The sequence below is a fragment of the Sarcophilus harrisii genome, chromosome 6 (genome assembly GCF_902635505.1).
Source record: "Sarcophilus harrisii chromosome 6, mSarHar1.11, whole genome shotgun sequence".
Classification (NCBI taxonomy): domain Eukaryota; kingdom Metazoa; phylum Chordata; class Mammalia; order Dasyuromorphia; family Dasyuridae; genus Sarcophilus; species Sarcophilus harrisii.
The window spans coordinates 65,539,798-65,567,167 of record NC_045431.1 but is presented as its reverse complement, the minus strand read 5'-3'; the positions used below and the strand labels follow the sequence as shown (position 1 = coordinate 65,567,167).

At 37.3% G+C, this 27,370-nt stretch overlaps 1 protein-coding gene across 2 annotated transcripts; it reads left to right on the top strand.

The window, feature by feature from the left end:
- Nucleotides 1–406: 406 nt before the first annotated feature.
- On the top strand, nucleotides 407–20,030 carry UCP1 (uncoupling protein 1). Of its 2 annotated transcripts, none has more exons than XM_031941742.1 (6): nucleotides 407–800; nucleotides 5,492–5,690; nucleotides 10,135–10,332; nucleotides 10,443–10,544; nucleotides 12,741–12,921; nucleotides 19,682–20,030. In XM_031941742.1, the coding sequence occupies exons 1-6, from the start codon at nucleotides 675–677 to the stop codon at nucleotides 19,806–19,808; spliced, it is 933 nt and encodes a 310-aa protein (XP_031797602.1). In that variant the 5' UTR covers nucleotides 407–674; the 3' UTR covers nucleotides 19,809–20,030. The 2 variants fall into 2 exon arrangements, with proteins under 2 accessions (XP_031797602.1, XP_031797601.1); XM_031941741.1 differs by lacking the exon at nucleotides 19,682–20,030 and adding an exon at nucleotides 14,382–14,612.
- Nucleotides 20,031–27,370: the final 7,340 nt, after the last annotated feature.

Below are 27,370 nucleotides of genomic sequence, written 5' to 3'. Positions count from 1 at the left end.
TTCCCCACTGGAACCCACCGGCACCTGGCTGATCTCTGTGACTGTCAGAGCAAATCCCCAGCTGTTGAATCCCTTATCTGTGGGAGCACAAGACCATGTTTGTGCTAGAATGTGATCGTGCTAAGACATAGCGATGGTGGGTGGGAGAAAGGGAAAACTGGAGAAAACCAAGCAGGCGGCAAGGTGGAAGGGCCGGAGAGCTTCACTTGGGGCAGCAAGACCGGGATTCAAACCCCTGCCAGTCAGTCTCTATGTGGCTGAGATTCAGGGTCCTCATCTTGGGGGGCAGAGGCTGACCCGATCGCGTGCGCCTCAGGTTGGGAGCCGGGGGTTGACAGCTCGCCCGGCCACTGGCCCCTCCTCCCAGGCATCAGCTCAGAGGGAGGCTTTATAAGGAAGCCAGGCGCCCAGAGGCATCCAGTGGAATTGGGTGCCCGACGTCCGAGCGAGTGCGGACTTCCCGAGGGCGGCAGCGCGCGGGTAAGCGCGCCCCGGAGTCATGCAGCTGCCCGGGCGGAGGGGACTCGCCTCTGCCTCGGCTCCCCGGTACCCTCCGCATCGAGGGTAGCAGCCTCAGGGTCCCGGTGGCAGGAAAACACTCCCCTTTCCCTGCTCCACCGCACCCCCAGCCCCCTAAGGCAGCCCACCCCGCGGGAAAGCCTCAGTGAGCCGCAATGGTGGGCCTGAAACCCTCGGACGTGCCGCCCACCCCGGGCGTCAAGTTCGTCGGAGCCGGGGCCGCCGCCTGCATCGCGGATCTGGTCACCTTTCCGCTGGACACCGCCAAGGTCCGGCTGCAGGTAGGAGAGGGGAGGGGAGCAGCGGCGGGGAGCGGGGAGAGTAGGCTGAAGAAAAGAACGGGAGCTTGGGTCAGGCCCATCCCTCACCCCCATCCCCAAACACCAGAGACCGCCTGTTGCAAGTCGGATCACGGCCGTTTAAACGTTGGCTAGTCCTGCTGGGCTCAGCTTGATTTTGTGCGAAAGTGGGCATTTTGCAGGGAACCTTGGACTTACCTTGGACTTACCACGCATGGGGGAGGAGACAGAGACAGACATGGTCTCGAAGCTTTAAATTTTAAATCTGTCTAAAACTTCAATCTCAAAAGTCTCGGTACAGATTCTAAACTTGTTAGGGTTTAAATGTAAACCTGAATTAAGCTTTTTGGAACACCTGTGTGTGTAATCATAAATACCATACAATAAACATATAAATGTATAGTTTTCTATAAATATATATTTATCACTATATTGATTTATTATCATAAATATGTAAAACTTAGAGCTCTGGCTTTTGAATCAGACGACATATAATGAGATCAAAGTGTAGGAAAATCAAGTAAGATCAGTTGATCTTAAGCAAAGTTCCCACATTTTCCAAATGAGGTAATTGGAATACAGAGTCTCTAAGATCTCTTTCAGCTCTAGGTCTATGATCAAAGAAATGAAAAAAATGAGATGAAATCGATTCCTATTTCCACATTAATTGGAGGATCTTCAAGACAACCAATAATTCCCTTGATTAGTTTATCTTTTAAGAATAAAGCTGCCTGGCTCTGGCTCTAGTTCTCCCTAGATCCAAAAAAGTTGAGAGAGAGAGAGAAGAGAGAGAGGAGAGAGAGAAGAGAAAGAGAAGAGAGAGAGAAGAGAGAAGAGAGAGAGAAGAGAGAAGAGAGAGACTAAGACAAACAGAGACAGAGAGAAAGAAAAGAGAGAGAGACTAAGAGAGACAGACAGAGAAAGAGAGAGAGAGAGAGAGAGAGAGAGAGAGAGAGAAAGAGAAGAGAGAGAGAAGAGAGAAGAGAGAGAGAAGAGAGAGAGAGAGAGAGAGAGAGACAGAGAGAGACGAGAAGAGAGAGAGAGAGAGAGACGAGAGACGAGAGAGAGAGAGAGAAAAGAGAAGAGACTAAGAGAGAAGAGAGAAAAGAGAGAGAGAGAGAGAGAGAGAGAGAGACAAGAGAGAAGAGAGAGAGAGAGAGAGAGAGAGAGAGAGAGACAAAGAGAGAGAGACTAAGACAGAGAGAGAGAGACTAAGACAGAGAGAGAGAGAGAGAGAGAGAGAGAGAGACTAAGAGAGACAGAGAGAGAGAGAGAGAGAGAGAGAGAGAGAGAGAGAAGAGACAGAAGACAAGAAGACAGAAGAGAGAGAGAGAGAGAGAGAGACTAGAGAGACAGAGAGAGAGAGAGAGAGAGAGAAGAGAGAGAGAAGAGAGAGAGAGAGAAGAGAGAGAGAGAGAGAGAGAGAGAGAGAAGAGAGAGAGAGAGAGAGAGAGAGAAGAGAGAGAGAGACTAAGAGAGACAGAGAGAGAGAGAGAGAGAGAGAGAGAGAGAGAGAGAGAGAGAGAGAGAGAGAGAGGACTAATTAAAAATAACTGAGGATGGGCACAGATTTAATTTAAGTTGCCAGGTCACAGATAGTCATGAGGGGACCTTCATCAGAGGGAGCTCAGAGCAGTTTTGTCTCTTCCCTTTTCCTCCTTTGCTGATCCAGTTGCTTGGTTTCCGGATGTCCCTGATTAGATCTCATTCCCAGATTAGAAAGGCAATGTGATAGGGTAATAAGAATATTGGACTTGGGTTGGAAAGCCAGCTCTAACACTTTTTAGTTGTGTGAGGGAACAAGACCCCAAAACTTTCTAAGTTTCAGTAACCTCTACTTTAAAATGAGGATACACCAAGGAGCTATGAGAAAAGCCCTTATGACTCATGAAGCTTATCAAGATGTGATGATTCCCAGTCACCTTTGCTATTTACTACCTTGAGGGACTTTGTACAACTCACTTCACTTTCCTGCATCTCAGTTTCTTTGCCTGTAAAATGATATTGATTGAACTGGCTGGTCTCTGAGGTCCCTCCCAAGTATATATCTACAAATCTAGTGTCCCCTATGAACAGATAGATTCATCACTATCACCAAATAGGTGCATCTTAATGGCAAAAAAGAGGTGGAATGCAGGTAGTTAAGAAAGCAATACATAGAGGTTTACCAGGAGGAATATTTTTGAATGTTTACTTTTTAGAAAAAGCACATTTCCCCCCTCATTTATATTTTATTTTTCCAAATACATGTAAGATAGTTTACACATTCATTTTGTAAGATTTTTTATTCCAAATTTTTTCTCCCTCCCTTCTTCCTCCCCTCTTCCCCAGGTAGCATACAATCTGATATAGGTTAAACATGTACAATTCTCCTAAACATATTTCCATATTTGTCATATTGGGCAAGAAAAATCAAAGCAAAAGGAAAAACATAAGAAAGAAAAAAGAAAACAAACAAAAAGAGGAAAGTACTACACTTTGATCCACATTCAGTCTCCAGTTCTCTTTCTGCATACAGTTGGCATTTTTTACCCTAAGTTTATTGGAATTGTCTTGGAAAAAGCTAAGTCATTCATAGTTGGTCATCACACAATCTTGTTGTTACTGTGTACAATGTTCTCCTGGTTCTGCTCACTTCATTCATTATCAGGTATGTAAATCTTTCCAGCCTTTTCAGAAATCAGCCTACTCATCATCTCATATAGATTTTTTACATTACATTACATTAATATACCATAACTTATTCAGCCATTTCCCAATTGATGGACATCCACTCAATTTCCAATTCCTTGTCACTTCAAAAAATTGCTGCTACATTTTTGTTGAGTTTTTTTTTTTTTTTTTTTTGCACATGTGGGTCCTTCCCCCTCTTTTATGATCTCTTTGGGATTCAGTGACACTGCTGGTACAAAGGTGTGCACAGTTTTATAGCCCTTTGGGCATAGTTCCAAATTCCTCTCCAGAATGATTGAATCAAGAAATGAAGATATTTTTAATGTCAGAAAATTCTGCTCTTCATATAGATTATTTGCTTTTTGATTTAAGTAAAGCTACATGTGTTAAGACTGAAGATTCAAAATGTCTGGGAGATGGTAATAGGGAGAAAGGGTTGGTAATAAGGAAAGGAAAATGGGGAAGGGACTAAGTTTTATTTTTAAGCTAGTGAAGTATCCCTCCAAGAAGTCTTGTGAGAAATAAAATTGTGAGAAAGGGCCCCAGCTGGCCTCAGATGTCCCAATGGGAATTTGGATTTTAAGGCCAGCCCAAGAAATAGGGGCAAAGAGAGAAAGCAGACAATAATTCAAAATAGTAATATAGGAAACAGTGAGGTGCCCAGGGGATAGAGTGTTGGGCCTAAAGTTAGGAAGACCCATCTTGCTGATGTCAAATCTGGCCTCAGACACTTACTACCCTTATGATTCTAGGGGAATCACTTAACCTGGTTTGCCTCAGTTTCTTCATCGGTAAAATGAACTGGAAAAAGAAATGGCAAACCACTTCCATATCTTTACCAAGAAAACCTCAAATACGGTCATGAAAAGTTGGATACAAACAACTGGCTTAAAGTCTACTCTAACAAGTAAGATAGTCTAATGAAGTCTTGACTTCATTCTCCAATGAATCAATGAGATTTTGCCAAGTTTGTGCTTTCCAAATAGTGTAGCTGCTATTATTTCTGATTTGCAAAAAACATTTCTACAAGTTCTATTGAACTTTAAAAAAAAAAAAAAAAAAAAAAAAACTTGCTTAATGAATTCATTCTGAATGAATAAGTTTTAGCAAATCTTATTTAACATCATTTATTTTTTACATTACCTTATTCCAAATATATCTTTCCACACTCCTTTATCCTCTCAACTATTCCTTATAATAAAGATTAAAAGAGAAGAAAAAAATCAGTTCAATAAAGCCATGTCTGATAGAATATGTGTAATATTTTACCCTTCCTTATTCACCCCTTAATCCTTGATCTCTTCAAAGAAGGGAGGGAGGTGAAGACTTGTTTTTATATTACACAGTAATTCTAGATACCCTTGTGAGTCTGTTCTTCTTCTCTTCCCTCCCCCCATTTCCAGTGAGACATCTTTTATAACTAAGGGGGAAAATCACATCCATAGCATTTGATAGCATCTTCAATAGTGGAGCCAAACTCAAATACAAACAGTCACTGGATCTCTCCAGACTGTAGAAAACCATATATTAACATTATCTGTTTTATTATATTTTCATTTATTTTGTGATATATTTCCCAATTACTTTATGTGGTTCTTGCCCCATTCCGGAATTTGGGGGGCTGCATGGGGGAGGGCAGATGTTTGACATCTCTGATCTACATTTCACACACACACACTCACACATAATGTATCAGCTCTTCAAGAAAAAGTTGTTCAGTTATATCTGAACCTTGGGGGCCCCTTTTGGGGTTTTCTTGGCAAAGACACTGGAATGGCTTGCCATTTCCTTCAGATGAGGAAACTGAGACAAACAGGGTGAAGGGACTTGCCCAGCATGACACGGCTAGTAAGTGTCTGAGGCCGGATTTGAACTCCTGAAGATGCGTCTTGCTGACTCCGGCCGGGTGTTCTATCCATTGTCCCTCCAGGGAACAGTAGGAGGTGCATCTCTGTATCTCTTCAGGGGCCAGGTTCCAACCGCATTTTTTGCCTTTATAGATCCAAGGCGAAGGCCAGAGCACCGGAGCTGTCCGGTACAAAGGAGTGCTGGGGACCATTGTCACCCTGGTGAAAACCGAAGGACCGAGAAGTCTGTACAGCGGGCTGCATGCTGGGCTGCAGAGGCAGATGAGCTTTGCCTCCATTAGAATCGGGCTCTACGACACTGCCAAACAGTTCTACAACAATGGAAGAGAAAGTAATTGGAGAGCAGGAGGGTGGGTTGTGTTGTGTGTGTGTGCACGGGGGGGATCTGTGTGTGTGTGTTTTCCAGAGTGACCAGCCCGGAGTGACCACAGAGACCTCCACATGATGGGTTAAGGAGATTTAGGGCATCATTGCCTGCCCTTCCCTTTCTAGGGGAGCCAAGGATAGCATGGGGTGAAGTCTTGCCGTCTTGAGGCAGAATTGTACATCTCGTGCCCTCAAAGTCCAGTGACAAGACTTAACGTGTAAACAAATAGAAAGTGCTGAAACTAGAGCCAGGAAAGATTGGGTTGAAAGTCTACTCCTGATATCTGCTCACCTGTTTAAACATGTGCAATTCACACTCTTGAATTTGGAGTCAGGGCACCTGAATCAAACCCCAGATTTAATACTTAACTAGGATTCATTTGAGGCTACTTCTGTGATTCTAAATGTATCACAAATGAAACCTGAAGGGCTCCCAACTGCATTCATTCTAGTTCATTTTATTAAGACAGAAGTAGAAAGAAAAGGCTAAGGATCTGCCGATTTATACTCCAGACAAATAATCAAAAAGAAAAGGCTTGTTTGGGGGAGAAATAAAATACTAAACCTGAAAAAATATATATAATTATATGTATTTTGTGTTATCTGCAACCAGAAAAAGAACTAAGGATTCTGATTGTAAATCAACACATGCTATGTTCACTGCTTTTTTTCTGTTTTTTTTTATCTTTTTATCTCTTCCATGGTTTTTCCCTTTTGTTCTGATTTTTCTCTCCCAACATAATTCATAAAACAATGTGTATTAAAAATAAGCTAAAAAGTTGCAAAGAAAAAAAATATGTATTTTGGTTCAATCAGTCAATAAGCATTTATTAAGCACCTATTTGGAAAAGAAAATGGCAAACCACTCCAGTGTCTTTACCAAAAAACAAACAAACAAACAAAAAAAAACAAACCATGGACACTATTTGAATACTATGATCGAAGGGTCATGAAAAGTCCCATAAGACTGAATGATTGAGCAGCAATAAAGCACCTATGTGTGCTGAGCACTGTGGTAGGCACTGGGAATCCAAAGAAAGGCAAAACAGTTCCCACTCCCAAGGAATTTTCTCTAATGGGTGACACAATATGAAAAAAAAAAAAATTAAGTACAAAAAGGTACAGGAATCAATAGAGAGAAAGCACCAGCTTTAAGGGATATTAGAAAGGCTTCACACAAGAAGAGAGATTTTGTTTGGGACTTGAAGGAATGCAGGGAGGCCAGAAGGCAGAAGGCATGAAAGACAATAGGTGAAAATGTTGGAAGATGAAAGATGGAGTGCCATGATTGAAGAATATTAAGGAAGCTAATATTCCTGGATCCCAGTGCACTTGAGAGTGGAATAAATTTTAAAAGACTGCAAAAGTTGAGTGGTGGGCATAGTTTTTTTTTTTTTTTTTTTCTCTCTGAGGCAATTGGGGTTGAATGACTTCCCTGGGTCACACAGCTAGGAAGTATTAAGTTTCTGAGGCTGGATTTGAACTCAGGTCCTCCTGACTTCAAGGCTCATGCTCTAGCCATCTAGCTACCCCAGGCATCAAGTTATGAAAGCATTTGAATGACAAATAAGATCTTGATCCTGGAGGTGATAGAGAGTTATTGGAGTTTGTTGAATAATAGGATGGGATGATTTAGTTCTTTGCTTTAGGAAGATCACTTTGATGGCAGGAGCATTTGAAGCAGAAAGACCAAACACAAGGCTATTCCACCCTGTAGCAGGGTGGAAGTAACATCAGAAAAGAGAAGGGAGCATGTGGGCAAACTTGGTCAGAGATTAAATGTGGGGGTGAGAAATCGCAAGGAGTCAAGGATGACACCCAAGTTTCAAGCCTAAGTTTTATCCAAGCATCATTTCTACTTATTTCAATTATATAATACTGGTGATAAAAATCAACCAGTCTATCAAGAAATATTTGTTAATTACCTACTTTATGTCAAATATTGTATTTTGGAGCAAACAAATAATAATTTTTAAATTTAATTTAATTTTCTATAAAATTCTATAATTTAAATTTAATTTAATTTTCTATAAATTTCTATAATATAATTTCTGTAACATGGCTGGTTGTTTTGTTATGATCTCTAGGTCCTATTTAAAATTTGATGAAATTATTCCTAGAGTAAAGAAGTAGGACTTGAGATTTCTAGCCTAGTCAATATATATTTAAATTAGTATATGTTGCATTTATTTCATTTTTAATTTTTCAAATATATCCCTTTTTCTTCTACTTCCTAGATAACCATGTTTCTAACATAGAAGGGAAAAAAAGAAGAAAAAAATTTAAGAGTAGCTAAATTTAAGACTATCCTTATCATGCAAAGAAGGGAGAGAAGAGCATTTTTTCATTTCTTCTTCAGGGACAAGCTTATTTACACAGTGTTTAGATTTTTAGGGGGGGGTTTTGTTTGTTTTTTCAAACCAATCAATTTTTAATTTTTTTTTCTAATCAATTTTTAAAATAGTGCAGAACTGACACTTTCAAATTGTAATGAGAATCCCTTGAACAACAAGGAGGTCAAATCAGTCAATAATGAAAGAAATTATTCAAGCTGTTCACTGAAATATCAACTACTGAAGCTAAAGTTGAAATTCTTTAAGCACATGATAAGAAAAAGGACTCATTAGAAAAGACCTTGATGTTGAGAGTGACTGAAGGCAAAAGGAAAAGGAGTTGGCTGATAATGAGATGGATAGATAGCATCATGGAAGCAATGAAGATGAGCTTGGACAGACTTCAAGAGACAGTGGAAGATGGAAGGGCCTGACATGGTGTGTGGTCTTGGGGGTCATGAAGTGTCAAAATGACAATGATTGAACAACTTTTTTTCTATGGGGAGTGACATAACTCAGTGGATAGAGTGCTGGGTCTGTCAGACACTTACTAGCTGTGAGACCCAGAGCCAACAACTTACTCACTATTTACCTCAGTTTCCTCCACTGTAAAATGGTAGATAATAATAGCACATTCCCCCCACAAGGTTGTTGTAAGGCTTAAAGAATATAATATTTATCAAAAGGGTTAGCATTCTGCCCAATATTGTAGATATTTATAAGTGTTTGTTTCTTTCTCCTTCCATCCAGCTTGTTCTTTCCCCTTAGATGCACATGACTAAACTATGGAAAAATTTAGAGGAAAACAGTTTCACCTGTTGAACCGACTAACATCTGCCCCATCAGCTCTCTACCCAACAACTGAATGGCCTCATCATACATGGATCAAGGTTTCAGCAAGCCTGATGGATAGAGTTCCCTAGGAGGCCCTTTGCTTAAATAGGATCAGAAGGGGGGCCACAGTATTAAATTAAAACAACTACAAAGATATACATGTTATTTCTATGTTTCAGTGATTTATTATTTTGACTATAGATTTTCCTTCCCGCTGATGCAATTTGCATTGAAGTTATAGCATTTACAACTCAGAAGATGGTATCCAATGAAAATTCATTACCCTTTGGCCAGACTCCCCAGACTGAGCTAGGCTAGACCTAACTGACCTTGTGGCCCCATTGGGATAGCCTTTTCAAGTTCACGACACAATGGTGCCTTAGAAAAGGGCCCTTATGGAATAGAAGTCTAATTGTGATTCAGTCAATGATATAAACACAGTCATTTTGGAGGGATGGTTTAAAAAAAAAAAAAGCACAATATCCATACATAGATATAAAAATACATATATTTGGTTTGGACCTGTGATTTTACCACTATGGAGAGCTTCTTTCCCCTTTATACAAATGAGCAAATTCTCTGTAACTCTCTTCCTGGAAGCCCCAAAAGGCTGTCCCTTGCCCATGATCACAGACAATATGTGTCAAAGGCAGGTCTCAAACTCTGATTTCCTTCCAAGACTGACCACCCACCGTTTTTGGTAGGGTTACCACTAGGGTAGGATGACCTAGGCTTTGCCTCAGGGTACCAAGTTTAGAGGAAGCTGACAGTTGCCTATAATGTTACACAGAAACAACAGGTTTTTAGCACCTACTTAACAAGAAAAATTAGTTTATAAAAGAGACTATCATAGTAAGGCTGGGGGTCAAATACTTCTGCAAAACTACTCTTCTGCCCCTTATCCCCATCCTGCTGATGTTTTTTCAGTAGCAAGCTGTTCTCCCATTTCATTTGGAAGCACCATTCCACTGTTTAACCTGGTGTGAAATTTTCCACTTATGCCTTTGCTATCTGGAAGGCTGCAATGGAGCCAGAAAGAGCTGAGTTTGAAACCAGACTGACACTTACTATCTGCGTGACTGTGTGCAAGATGCTTAATTTTTTTAAACAAAGTAGATATCTGTTTTTAATACTAATCAATGCAAATTCAACCTAGAGGAGCACTGGGTATCTTGAAATAGACTCTAAAATAAGCGGGTTTTGTTTTATTGTTGTTGTTTTGTCTTCCCTTCTGGGTGATAGCAGCTGGAATAGGAAGCAGGATCCTGGCGGGGTGCACCACTGGTGGGTTGGCAGTCATAGTAGCACAGCCTACAGATGTGGTGAAAGTCAGACTTCAAGCACAGAGCAACCTATCCGGTGCCAAACCCCGATACACCGGGACTTTCCACGCCTACAAAACGATAGCAACAGAAGAAGGAGCAAGAGGGCTTTGGAAAGGTAACTAATTTTAGTTTATTCAAGGTGAAGAGTAAACACCAGAGTTTATTTTAAACACAAACTGAGTTCTATTTTATATCAAAATCATTCAATCATCTACTTTTTTCTAGGGACAGCACCCAATGTGACAAGAAATGCTATTGTCAATTCTGCAGAGCTAGTAACCTATGATTTAATAAAGGAGAACCTTTTGAAATACAACCTACTCACAGGTAACTTACTATTGAAATAATGAAAACAATCCTACTTATTTTCTCTTTCTCTTGGGGTTTCTTCTTATTAATGTAAATACTGAATTTTAGGAGTAAACTCCATAAAGGCAAGAGTTCATTTGTTACCTATGTAGACTCAATACCTAGTATATAATGAGCACTTAATAAATCATTATTCAGTTGAATTGATTATTCTCACAATATCATTAAAGTGTCCACACTTTTTCAGTCATTTCAAAAGGTAAAGTTTTCAGGATTGTGGATGTCTCTTCCAGTCTTACAGATGATACAATTCATCCAAATCTCAGTAATCTTTGTGTGTTGCTGTGACTGAAAATAAACAATTGTATGAATGAATGAATGACATTCAAATCACCAGGTGACATTTTTAGTGATAATCCATTCTAAATTTCACCAGGCTGATGCTCAAGTTGAAGATATTTCAGGGCAGACACTTGAAGTCTTTTCTTCTTGCTAGGGAGGACGTACCAGAATTTGGGTTCCATTGGTATACCTTTGAAAACTTGGTTCATTTCCACAACATAAATAATGAATACTGTAGTAGGACTTCAGTGTAGGGTGTATATGTACTTATGCATATGTGGACCCATAAACATACACATGCACCTGTGCTCAGTCCTGTAAAGATTTGTTGAGAATGTTAAACCATTTTTTAAAAGGAAGAAAATGTTCTAGGTCCTGCTTTTGAGGGTGTTGGAACTATCTAAATTTTCTACTTCATTGTAATCATCTAAATTTCAATTGTTTTCTTTTTTAGGCACATTATTTTAATTAAGTAAAAATATCAATTCTTTAAGTAGGATGTAAACTGTTGGAAGTCAGGTTTGTTTCTATCTTTGACTCTCTACCACTGCTTACCATATAATATGTGTTTCAAATATTTGTTGAATGAATGAATCTTGCAATAGACTGGTATTATAACATTATTTTCTACATAGTAAATTTCTTATATTTCATTTTTTTCCAACTACATGTAAAAACAATTTTTAACATTTTAATTTTTAAGTTTCAAATTCTCTTTCCCCTACTTGAGAAGGCAAGTGATGTTATACAAAATATCTGTATAGTCATGCAAAATTTTTCATATAATTAGCAAAATTAGAGTCACCTTGAACTCCACTCAAAAATCTTGTTATAAAATGGTTTCATTTAAAAGGCAGTATGGACCCCCAATGACACATCCTGCCAACAATAGTTACCAGGTTTATATATTCTTTTCCTTTGAACATAAATAAGCAATTTGGGGCCAGTGCTTAGGTCTCCTGCTCTAACTCTAGTAATGCATAATTAATAAGCTTAAACTGACTCTATTGTTTGCTGATTTGAGGAGAAGAGGGAGAAAAATGTGGAACTCAAAGACGTTGAGAGAATCTTTACATGTAATTGGAAAAAATATAATTCTCTCTATAAAAAACAAATAAACCTGACTACAAATGACTCCCTGAAAATAATTTTGGTCTATCTCAATGGATCTAGATAAATAACACATTATATAATATAGCTTACTTTATTTTTTTTTATTATAGTAACTTTTTATTGACAGAATCCATGCCTGGGTAATTTTTTTTTACAACATTATCCCTTGCAATATAGCTTACTTTAATCCCAAAGGCAGTACAATAAAATCTGAATGAACACTAAGTATATTTGTGCTTCTAATATGGTCGCAGTGTGCCAGCATCCAAAGTAGTAATTAAAAATCAGCGACTAAAAATGTACATTCTGACTGTGTGATGATCATCTGTGATAGATTTAGCTCTTCTCAGTAATACAGGGATCCAAGACAATTCCAGTAGATTCATGATGGAAAATGCCATCCACATCTTGAGAAAGAATTAAGGAGACTGAATGAGGATTAAAATGTACTATTTTCCCTTTTTTTTTCTTTCTTGTGATTTTTCCCTTTTGTTCTGATTTTTCCTTCACAACCATGACTGGAAATGTGTTGAATATTATTTTACATGTATCAGATTGCTTGCTATCTTGGAGAGGGAGGAGGAAAAGGAAGGAAGGAATGAGAAAACATTTGGAACTGAAAAGCTTATAAAAAATGAATGTTGAAAACTATCTTTATATGTAATTGGAAAAAAAATAAAATACTGTTAAATGGCTGGAGTGGGCAGTGGGGTAATTACTTGCTAATTGAGCTTCCCCTCTTCCCTTGATCATTTGTAGATAATCTACCTTGCCATTTTGTTTCGGCCTTTGGCGCTGGATTTTGCACAACAGTGGTAGCATCTCCAGTTGATGTGGTAAAGACCCGATACATGAATTCTCCACCAGGACAATACACCAGCGCTCCCAGATGTGCATGGACAATGCTCACAAGGGAAGGACCAACCGCATTTTACAAAGGGTAGGACCTCCCATGTCTAAAACTTCATTTTGTTCCAGGCATTTGTGTTAGTGAGATATGCTGACATTTGGAGTTTTCAGTTAGGCTGCTCTGTAACCAGTCGACTATATCAGTGTAATACCCATTTTTCACTACCTCCATATCAGTTTTCCCACCGAATATATTTACAAACATCTATTCTTTTTTCCTTGATCATGAATTTCACCAACTGATTTGAAGTCTATAGGGAGCTACAAAAATTCAGCCTTTACTAAGAGGGCAGTTTCAGGTTATCCAGAGGTTTTAAGGAAAGAATTAAATCTATTCCAAACCATTCTGCTTTTTTATTTAGTTTCCAAACTAAACAGACACAAAAAGTAGGAACTATATAAACTTCATATAAACTATCTGAACAGATCCTTTGCAAATATTTTGTTTTCTTTCTGCTTCTGGGTTGTAGAAGATGCTAGCCTCTTGGGTAATGATTTACTGATGATTACGGAGAATGATCTCTGCCACTTCTCAAATGAGACTTTGAGCAAATCACTTCTACCTTTTATGGTCTGTTTCTTCTTTAGTAAAGTGTAGATATTTTCCAGCTCCAAATCCAATCCTTCCGATAATTGGAAGAATTTTCTGGTGGCACAGGGTGCATAGAGAGGTGACCTAGAATCCGTTCAGATCTAGCTACGTAAGGAGTTCTGTGACCCTAAGCAAGCCACACAACCTCTGTCCCAGTTTCCCCAATTGCAAAGTGGGGATGAAAATAGCATCCATCTAACGGGGCTGTGAGCATCAAGTGAGATGGATTTAAAAATGGTGTCTGACACATTGTAGTTGTTATTTATCCTTTGTCCTCAAAGAGCACCATGATGATGTCCATGGCAGGCAAGAGAATTGGATTTCAGTGAGAGAGGGCTGGGTAAGTTCCCCTGACTCATTTTCTCCTCCAGAGTCATCTGGGATCAGTGGCCAGATACAGGTCAGGACAGCATAGCAGGTGCTTTTTTAAGTGTTTGTTCCTTTTACCTCACTAAGGTTAATTTTTCTTACTTTAGAATACAGGAGAACTTTTGCACACACTAGGTCTTCCTGACAAAACACACACACACACACACACAGACCCTAGTTCCAAATAAAAAATAAAAACAAGTAGTCTAGGAAGGCCTTCTTTCTTTTCCTCAGTAAAATTCCTCAAAGCAAGCTAAAGCATTTGGAAACATTCAATTTACTTTTTTGTGAAAACACAAACAAGAAAAAATTGAACATATTTGAGTATTTTTCAGTCATTCTGATTCTTCATGACCCCATTTGGGGATCTCTTGGCAAAGATTCTGAAGGGGGTTGCCATTTACTTCTCCAGCTCATTTTACAGATAAGGAAACTGAGGCAAACAGAATGACAGGATTTATCTAGGGTTCCATCACTGGTAAGTGTCTGAGGTCAGACTGGAACCCCCAAAGATGTGTTCTTTTCTCTAGGCTTAGGACTCTATCCACTGTGCCATTTCCTCTCTCCTCGGTGACCTCATCCAGCCCTCCCTCACTTAAATCCAATTCTCTTACATATCATGGCATCACCCCCCGATGCCATGATTCTCTTCAAGAATGAAGAACAAACATCAACAACAACCCCTTGATTGAACACAAGCCACAAATGTCTACCACTTGCACTTTAAAAGATTTTATTATGTTATAGATTATAATATATATATATTATAGAATATGATATATTATGTATGAGATATGTTACATTATAATATATAGATATTATATTATTAAAAGATTACATTATATAGATATTATAATATGTATTATTATTATAGATTATATTACATAACAACAAACAATAAAAAGATAATAAATAATAAAAGATAACTTGTCTTAATAAAATAAATATATTTAAATAATAAAATATTTAAACAATTTTATAATTTTTTAAAGAATAAAAGATCATAACTTGTTCTGCTTGTTTCTATGTTCCTTTTCAAAATTTCTTCTCTAAAATATTTCTCAATTTTGTTGCTACTGTTAATAATTGTTTCTAGAATTGTGTATATTTTGTTGCTTTGTTCCTTCTTTCACTTTTCTTGGAAGAATTTTTGACACTGCTTTACCTTTGTCACACAAATCTTTTGGTAAAAATGAAGAGGAAAGGACTTCTTTAGTATCAGAGTATTCATTATAGAGAGTCCATTGTTATAAACCACAGCCCCAAACCACAATTCTTCTCTTGGAGGGTTTTCATGAATCACTGTTTAATTTGTGCCCTGATCCAGGGTTTCTTCAGGGTTTTTCCCCTATCCTGGGAATGTTAGGATTTGCTTTCATTTCTCAATCTCTGCAGAAGAGTTCTCAGCCCCCCAACACAAGCCCACAGGTTAATAATATATAATAATAATAATATATGACTTTTGTTGTTCAATCATTTCAGTCATGTTCAACTCTTTGTGATCCCATTAGGGATCTTCTTGTCAAAGAGGCCAGAGGGGTTTGCCATTGTCCTTCTTTGGTCCAGTTTACAAATGAGGAAACTGAGGCAAAATTAAACAATCTGCCCAGGGTCACACAAGTAGAGAGACTTGAGGCAGGAAGATCCAACAACAGGCCATTATCATTTTCATTATTAGTGAGAAGATGGTTAATGACATTGGAGAGAAGAATATGTATATGTGTGTATATGCGCACATCTGTATATATGCCCACATATATACAGACAGAGAGAGAGACAGACAGACAGACAGACAGACAGATGTGTGTGCAATGGACTGGATATAATAAAATCTACCCCTTATATAGCGTTTTAAGTTTTGTAAAGCATTTCTCCAATATTTCATTCAATCCTCGCAAAAAAACCCTTGGAGGTTTGTACTATTATTAATCCCGTTTTATAGATGAGGAAATGGAGGCAAAGCAGAGTTAGGTGATGTACCCAGGATCACAGAGCATTTAAGTATATGAGGTCTTCCTGATTCCAGTTCTATTTATTACATCACTTAATTGTCTTAGATGGATTGAGAATGAGTCCAGAGAATGAGATTACAAACCTGGGTAACTGGGAGAATAATGGTGCCTGTGAAAATGGGGAAATTAGGAAAAGGCTTAGAGGAAATGATAATGTACATAGTGAGTGCTCTCTCTATAGGAAATAGTTTTAGATACTCAACAGATAGTTGGAACTGTGAATCAGGAAGTCAGGAGAGAGGTTAGACCTGGAAGAATAAATGTGAGAATCATCTACATAGAGAAAATCTAACCCATGGGAATTTATGAGATCATCAAGACAAATAGTATAGAGCAAGAAAAGAAGGCGGTCCAAGACAGAGTTTTGGGTCTTAGTGGGCTTAACTTGAATGAAACAAGGCTTCATTAGATAGAGATTCAGATAAGGCAGGATCAAAAAAAAAAAAAAAAAAAACCCTAGAAAAAAGAGAGTACCAAGTAGAGTGATTAATAATCTCAAAGGCTCCAGAGAGATCAAGGAGAAGACTGAGAAGAGATTGTTAGATTGTTAGAGATCACTGATAACCTTAAAGACAAAGGTTTCCATTGAATTATGAGGTTGGAAGTCACATAACAGAAACAGAGGCACTGATTTTATATCATTTTCTCAGGGGGAAAAAAAGGAGGAAAAATATAGGACAATAACTAGCAGGGATAGACTCATTAGTGAGGGGATTTTAAGGATGACAGACATGGGTGTGTTTATAAGCAGCAAGGAAGCAGCTAATAGGGAGAGAATGACTATTAGCAAGATGGGGATGATAATGGAGGGATAGCTAGAGGAGACAGGATGGAATGGGATCATTTGTGCTTGGAGAAGGATTAGCCTTGGCAAAGAGAATGATCACCTCTTCATGTGACACAGGGGTGAAGTAGATGATACTGGGAGAGGAAGAGGGGAAAAGAGGGATCCCCATGAATGGGCTCAATTATTTTCAATGAAATATGAAGCAATGTTTTCAGCTAAGAGGAATTGGGAGGGGTATCATGGAAAGTCAGATGAGGAATAAAAAAGTTATTACTATGAGTAGTAAATTGGAGAGATCTAAGAGCATTGTCTTGGTCAAGTAAAGATTATGTAATATGAATTTATAATAGATGCAATAGAGCACAAATTATGAGATCTTCTCCATTTCTGTTCAGTAACATGTGATTGGGAGTGAAGACTATGAATGGTAATGCAAGTGGGAGTAATCAAATCATGGACCCTGGCAAAGCATGATAGGAAGACAGGGTCGGGGGGCAAGAAACTCTAGAGCAGAAGATATACATAATTTAATTGGCTCATTAAGGATTCCAGGGAAGGGAGTGATGGTCTAGGAAAAACCTGAAGGATGGAGAAACTGGAAGTCATTTGAAAGACAAAGAACAAGTTTGAGAGTCATAAGGAAAAGGAAGAGATGTAATGATAAGATTATAAGATAAAGTAATTTCATAACTTGTGAACATGAAACACTTGTTTCATGGCAAAATCAAGACTATAAGTAAACAAGGTCATGGGAATGAAAAAACTGAGGTCGTTGAAAGTTAGGGTTTGCATCAGTAATATGCATCTTGACACGTACAAAAGTGTAGCTCTAATTTGTGTGGAAAAGGCCAAAGGTAGTCAGTCACACTCTATGCCTTAGTGAAGGAATTAAGGTCTTTATAGACTTTTAACTGAAATTAGACTAAATATAGACTAAATTTTTTAGCAGAAAATCCATCTGTTTTCTTCCTGACCTCTTCCTATCTTTGTTTATTCCTTAGTATCAGCACCTTCTGCAGTGTGACAGAAACTAATATAGAGGTTCCTAACAGGATTTTAGTATAGCTGTCTATCCCTCTGCCTCACTTCCCTAGGACATCATTTTCTTTCCAGTCTTCCAACTAAATGGCATCTTTCTAAATTCAAATCTAACCTCAACTTACTAGTTATCTGAGTAGTACTCAATCCTGTTTGTCTCAGTTTCCTCACTGATGAGTGGGAGAAGGAAATGGCAAACCACTCTGGTGTCTCTGATTTAAAAAAAAAAAAAAAAAAAAAGGAAAAAACCCACCAAATGAAGTAATGAAGAGTCAAACAGAACTGGAAAAATGACTCAATGAAAACAAGTTCAAAAGTTTCAGACTCATCCTTGACTCCTCACTGTACTTTATCCCCTATATCCAATCAGTTGCCAAGTATTGTCAATTTTTCTTCCACATTTCTCTCATCCATCCACGTTTCTTTATGTTTATTTTGTATTTATGTAGTTATTGGCATGTTTTCTCTCCTATTACAGTGCAAATTCCTTGAGGACAAAAACCTTGTTTTTTGCTTTTTTTTTTTTTTTTTTTTTTTTTTTGTCATCTCAAAAACTTAGCCTCTTTCCTGCATATAATGAACACTAAATAAGGTTTGATTATAAATTATACACTCTGGTCCTTCCTTATTATCCTATTGCCTGGACTTTTTATTTTTAACCAATTTGCACTCCTGTCTTATCTCTTTTCTCTCTAGTTTCTTTCTTCCAATGCTTAAATCGATATTTCTGAAGCAGAAACTGAACCACGTTACTTTTGTGTTCCTGAGCAATGCCATTAGTTCCCTATTTTTTCTATAAAGTTTTATGTATAAAACTCTTTGCAACTTGGTCTCAAACTGCCTCTCTCTCCCTTCCTAATAGTCTACATTCTACTTCCATGCCTTTGCCAAATGGTCCCTCATACATGGAATTGGGTCCATTATAAATTCATGTTACATAATTTTCACTCCAACTTCTTTAAAGTCCCTAGTCATTTTAAAAACTCAGTTTAAGTGACAATTTCTAATTGGACTATTTTATACCTACTACTTATTAACATATGCTCTTCTAAGTTTGTATTTATCTTGTATGTGTTTTCTACATATTTATAAACATGTTGTCCGAGAAACATGAGTTCCTTGAGGAAAGGGACTATTTGTGTTTCTGTCTTTACATCCCCTTTATGCTTTAAACAAAGTGCTTAGTATATAGTACATACTTAACATGCTTACTATATTAGGGAATGACTACCATGAAAACCTCCTCCACCATTGCATACCACTGATGCTTCTAAGACTGACTAGCTAAGTAAGTCCTAGAGAGTTGTCATTAGCATTTAGAGCTTAAATGTTGGCCAGGGTCACACAGCTATTGTCAGGGCCAGGAACTAAAGTTTCAGGTTCAAAGTCTGTTGCTCCATATGCCATTTGTATATTGTATATATTTGCATCTTGTTCATGCAAAGGCATTTTTTGTGAAATAAAATATGAGACAATCTACTGTCATTGCTATATGGAAGTGAGTCATTGGTATGCCAAAGTCTCCCAAGAAATAGTGAATGTCATATAAAAGAGAGGAGGGGGGTGGGAGGTGGAGACAGTAGTTGGGAGCAAGCTGAAATATATAGTCAAAGAAGAACTTCAAGGAAGAGAGCATTAAGGAAATGAAGCTACAAAAAACAAGATGGGCTGAGTAGCTAGTGTCCCATCCAAGAGAATGTAAGAAGATGCTGTGAACTTATGGGGAGATGTGAGCAAACCATGTAGAGTCGTCAGGCATAGATGAGTTAGGATATGAATTGTTGAAGCCAGCTACTGAGCTAGGGCCCAAGATCATAGACCCTTCTAGGTATCTGAACTCAAGTACAATGCCTAGTACATAGCATCAATCAGGTGCTGAAAGGCAAAGTGACCACAGGTTTCCATATTATCCTAACTTTTAAATTTAATTTGTACATATGTGAATGAAATGACATGTGGTGATATATATATATATATATACATATTCTTCTAGGTTTGTGCCTTCCTTCTTAAGACTAGGATCCTGGAATGTTGTTATGTTCGTATCCTATGAACAGCTGAAAAGGGCCATGATGAGGTCCGGGCCGACTATTGATTGTGCCACAGAATCATCTTTATAAAAGATACTGCAGGAAGATACTGGTGGGAATATTTAATGTGTATTTGGACCCCAAAAGTCATGTATTTCTTGCCATAAAGACTATAAAAGTATATTTATTTGGCTAGGGCTAAGTACTGGGTAGAACACTGGCCCAGAGTTGGGAAGACCTGAATTCAGATGTGGACTCAGACACTAATAACTGTGTGATGCTGGGCACATCATTAAACCTATTTAATCCACTGAAGAAGGAAATGGCAAAGCACTCCAGTATCTTTGCCAAGAAAACCCCAAATAAAGTCACCGAGAGTGAAACCCAACTGAAATGACTGAATAACAAAGCCCATCTTGTCCTGGAGACTAGATCAAGACCAAAAAGGAAAAGGGAAGGAGGTGAGAAGGGAGGGAGGGAAGAAGTATATTCTGGTCTGTATTCATGACATCAGCTCTTTCTTTGGCAGATAATCCCAAAGAACTTATGATGAAAAGGGCTATCTTGGATTGTTGTATTACTAAGAAAAGCTTACTTCTTCACAATTCTTCTTCAGTTATTGCTGTTACTGTCCAGTGTTCTCCTGATTCTGCTTGCTTCATTTCATGTCAGTTCATGGAAGTTTTTCCAATTTTTCTGAAATTATCCTGCTTATGATTTCTCATAGTGCAATAATATTCCATTACAATCATATATCACAACTTATTCAGGTATTCCCTAACTGATGAGCATTCCCTCAATTTCCAATTCTTACCATACACCAAAAAACCTGCTAACAATACAATGATCCAAGATTACTCTGAAGGAGTTATGATGAAAATTGCTATCTATACCTAAAGAAAGAGCTAATTGTGCCAAAATACAGATTGAAGCATACTTTTTTTTAAAACTTTATTTTTCTTGATGTTTTTTTTTTTGGGGGGGGGGAGATCTGTTTTCTTTCTCAACATTATGGAAATGTTTTGCATAACCTCACATGTGCCTTCTCAATGGGGATGGTGTGGGAAAGAAGGGAGAGAATCTGAAACTCAAAATTTTTTAAAACAAATGTAAAAAAAATGTTTTACATGTAACTAGGGAAAATAAAAATATTAAATTAAAAAAAAGCTACTATAAATATCTTTGTACAAATAAGTTCTTTTCCGTTTTCTCTCTTTGGGATAGAGACTTAGGAGTCAAAATCTTCACTTAAAGATGAGGAAACTGAGGCACAAGGAGGCTGAATGACTTATTTAGGTCACAGAGGTAGCTGAGCCAGAATTTAAACCCAAGTAATCTGACTTGAAGTCTATCTTTCCCCTGTACCTACCACAAGGCTTTGTCCCCAATCAATGAAGAAACTGATACCCAAAGTAACCCAATTACTTAGTGGCAAAGCCAAGGGTTGGGGTGTCTCTCATTTCAGGATTACATTTTAAAAAAGAGAGAGAACTTTTGATTATGTATTTATTAATGATACATTTAAAAAAAAATTATTAGCTTATATTTTAGTCTTAGAATCAAGAGAGCAAGGACCAAGATTCACCTTGATAAATGCAACTGCTCAGATGACAATACTTTTGTCATCTACTGACAACATGTTACATATCAACTTATCTGTACTCATATAGAATTGAATGTTGGAATGTGCGCCTCATAAAGCAAATTTTAATTAGCAATACAAACTGCTAGAAAATAAACTGTGAAAATATTTGTAAATAGTTTTTACTTTGTGAAAATATACCTTATGCAAATTCAACTTTACATGAGAGTAATGAAAAAAACAAACTAATTGAAGATAATACTGCTTGCTATCTTTAGTTATATAAGGGACCAAAAAATAGAGCCATTATCCACACTCTCTCTCTAGCTACGTAAAAAACACTGCACAATCAACCACAGTGATAAATACTAGGTGCAGTGGATGGGAAAGGGGCAACATACTATATACCCACTTACTTTACTGTATAGTACTGTACATATTTTATCATTAACTTCATGATTCTATTTATTATTGTGGTACAGTATTTAATACACCTACATTACATTTTATAACTTGTGTAAAGCTATTATTTTATTTATGCCTGTGTTATATGGGCTAAGTGAAGTGCACAGGGAGGACCAAGTTTGCATTACATAAAAATTACTTTATGCAGACATCTATTGAACAGTCCACTTACATAAAGAGAGAATGTATATAATTAAAAGCAAAATATAAAAAAGATGTGGTAATTGCAATTTTTCTTAATTTAGTAACCTCAACTGTCAAGTCAAAGCAATCAGTGCTGCTTAACCCCTTTTTTATCTTGCAAGAAGGAAACAATGCTAGATCTGAGGAACAGTTCATTTACACAATATAAAATTTTAACACTAAAGTTCTTTGGGACTCAACAGGTACATTTATATTGGGCAAGTTTTAATCACTAAAAACTGGTATTTTTCTTGTACTTATGCTACACTTTTCCTATTTTTAAAAAAGTCATTTGTTAATGTTTTCAGAGTAATTTTCTCTCACAGAGAGGTCTCTCACAAGATCTCTCTAGCTTATTTTTAACAACTCCATTAATAATGGCAGTTGCTATTTACCTATCACTTCACATTCTGCTTTGACCTTCACAACCACTCTCCAAACTAAATATTATAGCTATTAACCAAAATTAACAAAAGGGGAAACTCAGGCCCCAAAATGTTCTGACTTGCTTATAGACACACAATTATTGTCAGGACTTGCTGGTCCTATCCTGAATCTAAGTACAGATCCTTCAAACTATGTTCATTTCAGTGGGGTGGAGGTGGAGGGGGGGAAGGGTGTTAATTTTCATGCCACATTAGACTTGGAAAGAACCTTACAGATTTTATAATCCAAAGGATACTTAACCATTTTTTATGTGTCATAGACACCTCTGGTAATCTGAGGACTCCTCACTTTTCATACATTAAAATGAGTTACACAAAATTATAAAATAAACCAATTATACAGAAATACAGTTGCTGCTGCCAGTTAAGAATTCTTTATTTCATCCAGCTGTCTTATTTTTTAAAATATATTTTCCATTAAGAAGCATGTATTTTCTCTCTCTTCCCATCTCTCCTCTTCACACACACACACAAAATCCTTTTAAAGATGTTTATCAATCAAAACAATCAAATAAATTCCCACATTTTTCAAATGTTCATGAGGTCATTTCAGTCTTTATGTTAAGTACCTAGATATCTGAATCAAAAAGTATTTGAACTTCCCTCTGAGATATAAATGAATAGGGTCTTTTGTATACCAAAAAATTCACCACTTACACCCACTTTAAAAAAAAAAAAAGCAACAGAGAATATAGATTCTAAAGATGTCAGGAAAACACAGAATGGAGACATTATTGGAAAGAGATGATATTGTTAATCAGTTAGAATTGATTACTACCCCTCAAGAAATCTGTTCCTCAAAGGGCATGCCATGAGAGGTCTTTGAGACCCTGTCTCTAAAGAGAGATGGCCAAATGACAATTCTTTAATTAATAAATGTGATGGCCTTATTAATAAAATGATTAAACTATACAAAAAAAAACTATAGAAAAAAAAAAAAAGAGATGGTCACAGCTCAGAAACTGAAAAGGATTGGATTTTTTCCCTCAAGAATAAATAGGAAGACTAGAAAAATGAAAAAGAGCAGAGCATGCTCCTCTTTCATTGCACTGAAAATCTGAGATAAACTTTGAGACATTTTGAAATTGTGTCATTTTACTATTTCTCTATGCTTATTAGAGTCCTGAGACTCTACAGATGAATCTTTATGTGCTTACTTCAGAGAGAATGCGTTCCCATTCCTCAATGAGCTAGGAGGAGACACTCCAATCAAGAAGTAACAGAGTTACTACTGGGCTTATATCCCAAAGAGATTATAAAGAAGGGAAAGGGACCTGTATGTGCACGAATGTTTGTGGCAGCCCTCTTTGTAGAAGAGGCTGGAAACTGGAAACTGAGTGGATGCCCATCAGTTGGAGAATGGCTGAATAAATTGTGGTATATGAATATTATGGAATATTATTGTTCTGTAAAAAATGACCAATAGGATGATTTCAGAAAGGCCTGGAGAGACTTACATGAACTGATGCTGAATGAAATGAGCAGGACCAGGAGATCATTATATACTTCAACAACAATACTATATGATGACCAGTTCTGATGGACCTGGCCACCCTCAGCAATGAGATCAACCAAATCATTTCCAATGGAGCAGTAATGAACTGAACCAGCTACGCCCAGAGAAAGAACTCTGGGTGATGACTAAAAACTATTACATTGAATTCCCAATCCCTATATTTTTGCCCACCTACATTTTTTATTTCCTTCAAAGCTAATTGTACAATATTTCAGAGTCTGATTCTTTTTGTACAGCAAAATAACAGTTTGGTCATGTATACTTATTGTGTATCTAATTTATATTTTAATATATTTAATATCTACTGGTCATCCTGCCATCTGGGGGAGGGGGTGGGGGGTAAGAGGTGAAAAATTGAAACAAGAGGTTTGGCAATTGTTAATGCTGTAAAGTTACCCATGCATATATCCTGTAAATAAAAGGCTATTAAATTAAAAAAAAAAAAAAAAAAGAAGTAACAGATGGTAATAACAAGAAGGAAGTAGATAGGTCAAACCCTGGAGCCAACAGGAGATAAGAAATGGAGACAACAGGGAACTAGCTTTTCTGGCAGCTTTCTATTTTAACTGTTCTTGATAAATAGATTATTTCTATTTGCTGAAGGAATACAAGTACCACCTACTCCTTTTAATATCAGAATTATGATATTTATTTCAGGGGCTTGCCTATAGTGAGATTAATTGACAATACAATTAGTGGTGAAATACAGATTTTTCTTATTTCAGGATTATAATACATCACATCATTAACTGGATTTTCTGACTGCATACCTTAAGGTTTTAAATGACATTAAATAGTTCACTAATTTTCTGCTTTATCACCATATATTAAGAACAGATACCAGTGTTTTAAATACCAACATTATATAATATCTCAGCAAGAAAATCCCCCTACCACCTGAAAATTAGAACTGTTTTATATAAAAAGACTATAGTTCAGATTGAATGATCTTTCTTTCCCTCTTCAAGTTTTCTGACACCGATTCTCCCCACCAGTTTTATCATGCTCTAATTTGTATCTTTGTGTGTGGGTGTTTACTCACGCACGCACACAAGCGCGCACGCGCACACACACACACACACACACACATACACACAGTATTCCTTGGCCTTTTTCAAGTTTAACATTTTGATTTATGACTTCAATGAAGGCAGAAATAGGGAAAAGTGAGGGATGGGAACCAAGATAGCACTCTACCAAATTCTCCTCTAAACAGCTTTAAATAATGCTCAAAATTCATTTTGAACCAGGAGAACTCACAAGAAAATGAGGGTTGGGGGGAGGTAAACAATTTTCCTGCCCAAATCAACTTAGAAGGACTGCTGCTAAAAGGGAAGCCCAGTGCGGGCAGAATCCAGACAAACTAGCAGAAAACCCCCAGCTTCAGCACAAGCCAGCCTCTGGGGCCCCAGGGCCTTGGTGCAGCAGGCTGTGCAACAGTGGCTTTAGCTGTAAGGCCTCCATCTCCAGCCGTACAAGAAGCTTAAGACTGCCCCCTATACCCCAGAAACAGAGCTCAACTTTAAAAACCAAAAATAGGCTTGAAAAATTTGTAAGACAATTCTAATAGATTTGGGATGGAAAATGGTACTGCTCCCTATACCCCAGAAACAGAGCTCAACTTTAAAAGCCAAAAAATAGGCTAGAAAATTTTGTAAGACAATTCTAATAGATTTGGGATGGAAAATGGTATCTGCATCCAGAAGGAGAAATATGGAAAGTGAATGCATAATAAAACATACTATTTTTGCCTTTGTTTTTTGTTTGCTTTTTTTTTCTTGTGGTTTTCTCTTTTTGTTCTGATTTTTGTTTGATAGCAATATTAATGTGGAAATGTTTAAAATGTACATGTATGTATAACCAGTATTAGATTGCTTGCTGTTTTGAGGAGGGAAAAAATGAGAGGGAAGAAGAAAAAATTTGGAACTCAAAATCTTATAAAATGAATGTTGAAAACCATTTTTACATGTAGATGGAAAAATAAAATATCTCTGAAATGGAAAAAATAGGTTGGAAAATGAGCAAAAACAAACAAAGAATCCAACTATAGAAAGTAACTACGATGGCAGAGAAGATCAAAATATAAACTCAGAGGAGGACAACAAGGTCGAAATGTCTACATGTAAAACCTCAAGAAAAATGTGAATTGGTCTAGAATATGGTGTTAGAAAGTACAGTTTAAGGATATTGACTTTTTCTTTCTCATTGAAAAGTTGAAAAACTATTTAGAGAGATTAAGGAGTCCAGAGGAGAGGCTTAGAATGGCTTAGGCCTTATTTTTTATAAGTACTAATTAAGAAACTGCATGCTTTGATTTAGGATATAATAGTTGTTTTTAAGTGTTTGAAGGATCATCTTGTGGCATCAAGATTAGATTTATTATGTTTAGCTCTAGAGGCCAGAACTAGGAATGAGAGAGAAGTTACAAAGAGGCAAATTTAGGCTTGACATCAGGAAAAACTTCCTAACAATTAGGGCTGTCCAAGAAGTGGAAGGAGGGTTGACTCTAGGTGCATATCCCTGCCTTTGAATGTCTTCAAGAAAAGCTGGATGACTATTTGTTGGGTGTGTTAGAGAGGGTTTGCATAGGATGGCCTCTGAGGTCTCTTCTGAATGTCAAGGTCTGTGATTCTACTGTGCAGAAGGGATCTGACTTATTCTACTTGGCACAAGAAGGCTGAACAAGGGAGCAAGCACATGGTCAGAGACTGTTTTACATTCCATGTGAGGAAAATGCTCCTCACAAGACTATCCAATTTAGAAGGTAATACACTCTGCCTTATAAAGACACTGAAATGAAGGTTGTTAATAAATGAACACTTATTGGGATCACTGTACAAAGAATCTTCATTTGAAATGGACTAGATGAACCTAAGCTTCCTTCCAACTTGGAGGTTGGATAGGATATAATAAATAGATATAGATTTATATATAATAAATATAATACATTATGTAATAATATACATAATGTATAATAAAAGACATAATGTATCTTTTATAATAATAAATATTATAATTATATTATAATTACATATATCTAATAAATATAATAAAAAGAACTCACTGGGTTCAGAGTTTAAAAAAAAACAAAAGCCAAACAAATAAAATGGACTGGAGTCCTGGGATTTTTTCCTTTTTTGTCTGGACGTACTTCAGTGTTGTAGAGAGTTCCCAGGGAGGAAATGCCATCCTCCAATGAAGCACAAGTATATTCCAGAGTGCTGGTGGGGTACCTTGAGGGCATGAGGCCATTCACACTCAGAAATCTGAGGCTCACCTCTACCATGCTAAGCTGTATTTCTAAGAGCAGCCTCAAAAATAACTTTTACACAATACTGTCAAGTTAGTGAAATGATTATTGCCTTTGATTCTCCCCCAAACTCTAGAACATACGTGCTGTTCTTAGATGTTACAAGCCTGACCCAGGATCACAGATTATCACGTTCAAGGCAGGATTCTA